General features: G+C 37.8%; 1 protein-coding gene across 1 annotated transcript; it reads right to left on the reverse strand.

Annotated features, from left to right (window-relative positions):
• Window positions 1-323: 323 nt before the first annotated feature.
• LOC148716369 (uncharacterized) lies at window positions 324-1,402 on the reverse strand. The gene has a single exon (XM_088744575.1). The coding sequence runs from the start codon at window positions 1,400-1,402 to the stop codon at window positions 626-628; it is 777 nt and encodes a 258-aa protein (XP_088600701.1). The 3' UTR covers window positions 324-625.
• Between the last annotated feature and the right edge of the window lie 5,767 nt (window positions 1,403-7,169).

The raw sequence follows: 7,169 nt of genomic DNA on the forward strand, positions 1-7,169 counted from the left end.
CTTTTTATATCGTTTTTCACTATACCTCTCACTGTGGAGTGAGCCTGTATTAAGCAGTCAACCTCTATTGAGCGGCCACCATGCCAAACCTTGTAAGTGACCAATTAATACAATACAGGTTCAACTGCAACTGTTAACTGTTAACTGTCAACTGTTAACCCTAAATCGAAAATGGTTGGTTGGATATACGATCAAGAGCTTGTAACGTTAATGCATTGCAGGCTAATTTTTCCACGGAACGTGATCTGCACTTATTTAACTAAAATAATCGTGCATGGGATTTGCATCAAAACGCTTATGTTTTTTTAGACGTTTCAAAGTAGCACTTTTAAGCAAGGTTTTAATTGTAGATGCTTTATCTCAAAAAGTATTTTAAAAAAACCCAAAATTACAACACATTCATTTGATTACAATTCCGCTTTCTCGAGTAAGCTTCATTCAGACCTGTACAACAAAGAGTACTGTAATTGACACAGGAGCAGGTAAATATGATTGAGCATACTGCAAGTAGCCAGGTTCGCCATGGTGTATAGCTAATGTTTGAAAATGTAATTGTAAGAAGTTAAACACAACAGTTCAGGTCCACCTATTTAAATTGTCTCAAAACCAGAATTCTCTGCTTAACCTAGATGATTGTACGAACTGCTTTTTCCATGTGATCATCGTAATGCTTTTGCAGGGCGTCCTCAGTACGAAATAACTTCTGACAAATCCAGCAGCTAAACTGTTCACCCAAATGTACTTTGTTATGAAAAAGGCTCTCAGCTCGGCCAAACGACTTGTCATAAACCTTACACTTAAAAGGCTTTTCTCCAGTATGTACCCTGTTGTGACGGCGAAGATTTTTCGCTTTGCTATGGCACTTGTCACAGACCTTGCACTTAAAAGGCTTTTCTCCAGTATGTACCCTGTTGTGAAGGCGAAGGGTGTCAGGTCGGCCAAAGGACTTGTCACAGACCTTGCACTTAAAAGGCTTTTCTCCAGTATGTACCCTGATGTGACGGCGAAGATTTTCCGCTAGGCCAAAGCACTTGTCACAGACCGTGCACTTAAAAGGCTTTTCTCCAGTATGTACCCTGATGTGACGGCGAAGATTTCCCGCTAGGCGAAAGCACTTGTCACAGACCGTGCACTTAAAAGGCTTTTCTCTAGTATGTACCCTGTTGTGAAGGCGAAGGGTTCCAGCTCGGCCAAAGGACTTGTCACAGACCGGGCACTTAAAAGGCTTTTCTCCAGTATGTACCCTGTTGTGAAGGCGAAGGGTTCCAGCTCGGCCAAAGGACTTGTCACAGACCGGGCACTTAAAAGGCTTTTCTCCAGTATGTACCCTGTTGTGAAGGCGAAGGGTTCCACCTCGGCCAAAGGACTTGTCACAAACCTTACACTTGAAAGGCTTAAACATTGCTTTTCATTGTCCTTTCATCCGAATGAGCTTTGATATGTCTCCGAAGTTTTTTCTGCTATTTTAAAACAGTTGTCGCGATGGAGGCATAAAACGTTTTGCCATAAGTCTTTTTACTGTTCTTGTCTGTAACAGAATAACAATATGAAGGTTTATTAGTATCGACATTCGATTCATAGTGGTTTTAATTTTGAGCACTTTTGGAGTTGAACCATGGGAAGAGTCATAAACGGATGGATGAGATATTCGGGGGGGGGGAGCAAATATCTACAGAAGCTGTAGATGGTGGAGGGAAAATCTAGATTGTAGATGCGATCAGTATACTTTTTTGACTCCACTGCAGGATGTCTGTTATCCACAGGGAAATGCAACATTAAACAAAGTACATCTAAGCTTTCACACAAGTTCAGCATTCAAATCTTCCTCTTGCAATGAATGTAAGTGAAGATTTCTAAACTGTATTGCATATTCTGTCCATGGAGAGTGAGAGTTTTTTTTTCCTAAAACGCATTCTTAGCCTGAGCACAAAAACCAAGAACCCATATCAAGATTATGATATCAACTGTTAGCTTACACTTGCAGAATTATTTTTATCATTATTATTACGATTATTACAGATAATTATTAGAAATTTTATACCACAGAGTATTTTTTCTCTTAATTAAAGGCAACTAAATCAATTTCATCATCATCATCATCAGCATCACAAAACTGATCTCTATGTGCACCTTGAACCTTGGAGACAAACAAAATTGTTTTGAGTACAGACTAAATTAAGATTAAGAATTGTTTCATACTTCCGTGCAAAGCCTCTCTTGCTCCCATTGTGTTTTGCAATTTCTCAAGAAAATATGTTTCACTACCAGTTTTTCTTTTGTATCAAACTTTGCCTGTTGTTACGTGTTAAATTATTTTTTAAGGACAATGCCGCTATTGTTTGTAATCCTCATTGGATGGCTTAAAATATTAGCGTTCGGCAAGTGTTGAGTTGTGGCGAGGATTTTTAGGTGGAAGAACTTTTGCCTTTCGGAGATTTAGCTTAAGAGATTTTGAAGACATAAATTGGGTCGCACTGACTTCAAAGGTTCAGTTGTAACGACCACGTTCCTCTTCGTCTACTCTGACTTTTCATTTTATGACTTTGAAACATTGAGAAGATTCCAGTTAGCGCTTGCCTAGTGGCATTAATGTGTTAGCTGACTTTAATGACTCTCTGAAAAAATCTTTCTAAAACTGACATACAACAGGACACGAAAGCAAACTAGTGCGCAGTGAAAAAAAGGTAAGATTTAATCACACTTTTTGTGTCATGAAGACTACCGCGATGAAGATGAAACAAATGCTACTTGGTAATTACTTAACAGTAAGAATTTCAATTGGCTTGATTCCTACTGTTACAGTAAGGCTCGATAATGTTCCTAAATAAAGGCTCTAAACTGCGAGATTCTTATAAAGAGAGTGTTCGCGTTCAACTCCTGCGCGATTATGGCCCTGGATTCTGTAGTTTAGCCAAAACTAGAATAATTGTTATTTGTTGGCAAAATGTACCTCACGTGATACCTCAACTATTCTGTATTCACAAACGAAATAGGACCCAGTTTTTATTAAAGAAGCCGTTGGCAGGCGGAGCCTGTTAAGTTAAGAGACGAAAACTACTCCCCTAAATCACACTTTCCACCTCATTTTCTGTCCCTTTAGCCTTGAAAGGACAAGCTACTCGAAATGAAGCGCGAACCATCGAGTTTGGATTCGACTTTGAGTTAGATTTTAAATTAAAAATCGAGTTGAACTTCTGTTGAAGGAAAAAAAAAACATTTTGGCCCATTGGGAACTGAATAAATAATCATAATTATTATTTCTTACTGTGGATTAGAATAAGGAGGGTGTCAAGATACTTCAGACCTTGAAAAATCAAAACTCAGACCTAGAAAATCTAAGACACCTAATTCCTTCTTTGCGTGATTCCAAAGTTACCTTATTATAGGAATATAACGAAGCATGTTAATAACGCGAAGAAAATTTACGCGTCATAAAATTAACGCGAATTTTCCAAAAGTTATGCTTACATACATTTAATTAACGCGAATTTCCGTGCGGTATGTTTCCGTGCGGTATAATTAAGACGTGAATTTAATATTTTTCGCACTCATTTCGTTAGAAAACAACAACGGCCAACAACAAAATTTGCTCTCTATTTCCGGTAAAAAACATAAGAAATGAAATGAGATGACAAAAATGCGATAGATATTTTGCGCAAGAAAGTTAAAGAAGTGAGTTATCCCCTCAGAGAAGACGATCGCTACACTGATGAATCTAAGGACATTTTGAACTTAATATTAAAGGATGATGCGTCAACCGACTCTGACGGTCACGTAGAGGAATTGTGGCTTTGCTTATAATAAAGGTGTCTTTAAATAACGATGCTTTTAATTAACGTCATTTTAATTAACAATGACGTAATTTAAGATACATAAAATTAACGCGAATTTTGGAAATTCGCGTTAATTACATGCATTGTTAATTTCCTATAATCAGGTACTCTGCTCAACGATTTAAAACGTGCAAGATTGCACAGTTATCAATTACATCTTTTCAATGATATTTTCAGTAGAAAGAAAAGACCAAATCACAATACATAATTGGCTCTTGTTCGCGAAATGAAATGAAACACTATGTCTTGTGAAATTTGTCTACTTAATGTCTATCATATTGAATGTGCAATACAGCTCACAACACAGTGACCGGATGCGCGCGTTACCTTTAAAATAATTTCAATAATTTATTCCTAACCATATCATGTCACAAAGATTGGATACTTCTAAAATGTATGGCTGACAAATGCTGCTCGGTAATTACTTAACAGTAAGAATTTTAATTGGCTTGATTCGTTCTGTTACAGTAAGGCTCGATAATGTTCCTAAATAAAGGCTCTAAACTGCGAGATTCTTATAAAGAGAGTGTTCGCGTTCAACTCCTGCGTGATTATGGCCCCGTATTCTGTAGTTTAGGCAAAACTAGAGTAATTGGTATTTGTTGGCAAAATGTACCTAACGTGATACCTCAACTATTCTGTATTCACAAACGAAATAGCAACCAGTTTCAATTAAAAAGCCGTTGGCAGGCGGAGCATGTTAAGTTAAACACGAAGGCGCGCTATATAAGGAAGTCTTTCCTGGGAAGACCTAGGCTCATTTGTCACTCACCGTTGACGTGTGCAGGTCAAATTTAAATGCTGGTAGACGAACAAAAGGAGCTAATGAGATATCTATTATTTACATCCACCAGCATGATGGCAAGAGGTAACGTGCGAGCCACCTACTTCGATCTCAAATTTACCGCCACAAATAAAGACAGTTTCCATTGGAGAAAGGAAATACAAATCTCAAAAATTCTTGTATTGTGATGAAGACATAAAACAATTTTGAGGAATGCGCCCGCTCTTCACTGCTTTGGAGTAGCTGTAGCTCAAGCTGACTTGCCTCTAAGATTTCTACATCACACGACGGTTGATTGACAAATGGTCCAATGGGACCAAAGGCTCCTTTTATAGCGCGCCTTCGTGTTTAAGAGACGAAAACTACTCCCCTAAATCACAATTTCGACCTCATTTTCTGTCCCTAAAGCCTTGAGAGGACAAGCTAATCGAAATGAAGAGCGAACCATCGAGTTTGGATTCGACTTTGAGTTAGATTTCAAACTACAAATCAAGTTTAACTTGTGTTGAAGGAAAAAATTTTTTTGGCCAACTGGGATCTGAATAAATAATCATAATTATTATTTCTCACTGTGGATTAGAATAAGGTGGGTGTCAAGATACTTCAGACCTTGAAAAACTTAGACCCAGAAAATCTAAGAAACCTAATTCCTTCTTTGCGCGATTCCAAATTTACTCTGCTCAACGATTTAAAACGTGCAAGATAGCACGGTTATGAATTATATCTTTTCAATGATATTTTCAGTAGAAAGAAAAGAGCAGATCACAATACATAATTGGCTCTTGTTCGCGAAATGAAATGAAACACTATATCTTGTGAAATTTCTCTACCAAATGTCTATCATATTGAATGTGCAATACAGCTCACAACACAGTGACCGGATGCGCGCGTTACCTTTGAAATAATTTCAATAATTTATTCATAACCATATCATGTCACAAAGATTGGATACTTCTAAAATGTATGGCTGACAAAAAACTGCACTAGAAAAATGGTTGAGGACCGTAGATTACGAAGGTCGAGATGGCCTAATGGTAACCACAATACAAAATATCCAAAAACAAAAATTGAAACGTACTTTGTAAGACATTAATTTTCTGAGATAAAAATGGATTAAACTTTACTTGAAAGATCATTCTCAGATATAATTGAGTAGCTCCTGTTTAAATGGTCGTTCCATACGGATGGAGGACAGTACAAACAGACCGTTAGCAAAGGTTAACCACGAATGACTAACAGTGGTTACCGCTTAATCATGGGGGTGAAAATTACAGGAACTAACGGGAACAAAACTTTCGGGGTTTTTACATCCTACCTCTTAGAATATAAACTCGAGCATACCTCACGCCCGCAATTTAAATGCCAAAGGGGGTGTTAGTAATGATGTCAAATGCCAGAGGAAGTGTTAGTAATGATGTAAAATAAAGCTCTCTCTTTTTTAAGCACATACATGCCAACCAGAAAAGTACCGAATCTCAAACTGATCAATATGTTTAACAAGCTGGTAAAGCGATGATCGGCAAAGAATTATTTTTTTAGAGCGCATGATTCTCGTTTTGTCCAAATTAATACAGCAAAGAGGCACTTGTTTGTTGTTGGCCTGTTTCATCTCAAACTGAAGGAAAGAGCATTAGCTCACTTGTAGATGGCATGTGCTTTCGACAGAAGTCTATAAACTGTAGTTGCTTTGTAAAAAAGATGGGACAGGAAAACCCAGAAGTGAGTTAATGTGCAGGGTATTTGGCAATCTTTTGAGCGAAAAACAAACTAAAACAAATGTAGTGGTGTGATTTAAACGGGGTACAAGATAGTATATATCAATACGTTCGACTTTCTTGTTGGAAAAGAACTTTTGGAACAGCTGAAAACTGCAATAAAATAACGACTGGAAAAATTACCTAGTACAGACTTAGCATTGGACATACCTTTTGAATCAGAAATTCAAGTAAAGGCCAAGGGCACGCCAAGATATCCTCTCAAAATCCGCGAAAGAGCAGTTTACGGTGGAACCAATGTTAACAGACGTGTGATATGGTCAGTTCTGATCACAACAGAAACCTTGATACATATAAAGGCGTGGCTACAAATCTGTGCTTCCGGTGTCGGTAAATGTCATCTTAAGCCGCAATGATTTACATTATTTTAACAAGTTCTATTGTTTTAGCCACAATAAACTTCTTTTCAAACAAGTTTCTGCAGACGCCGTTTATTTTCGGTTCATCTCCTTGACAAAAATTCTTTACATTATTTACTCTATACATCATGTAGACGCTTCTTGTTTGGTCGGAGTTTTCGAAAAATCACCATTCTTCTTCTTTTCATCATGGGTGTATTTTACGCGCGTTTCGCACAGCCCTGCCCCACGTGCAGTCATGTCAAATTAAGAAAAAACCGATACCAGTGCAATAAGAGGGTCTGAATGGGGGTCCACTTGTCGGTTGTCGGTTAAAATTCAGTCACTTTGTCGGTAGTCGGTTAAAATTATCGATCTTTGTCGGTAGTCGGTAGTATTCTTCGCCCATTGTCGCCAGTCGGTTAATCCCATTCACACC

The sequence above is a fragment of the Stylophora pistillata genome, chromosome 14, assembly GCF_964205215.1.
Source record: "Stylophora pistillata chromosome 14, jaStyPist1.2, whole genome shotgun sequence".
Classification (NCBI taxonomy): Eukaryota; Metazoa; Cnidaria; class Anthozoa; order Scleractinia; family Pocilloporidae; genus Stylophora; species Stylophora pistillata.

Bases quoted from the DNA above. Each gene is read 5' to 3' on its own strand.
- LOC148716369 (XM_088744575.1), bottom strand. From the start codon at position 1,402: ATGTTTAAGCCTTTCAAGTGTAAGGTTTGTGACAAGTCCTTTGGCCGA.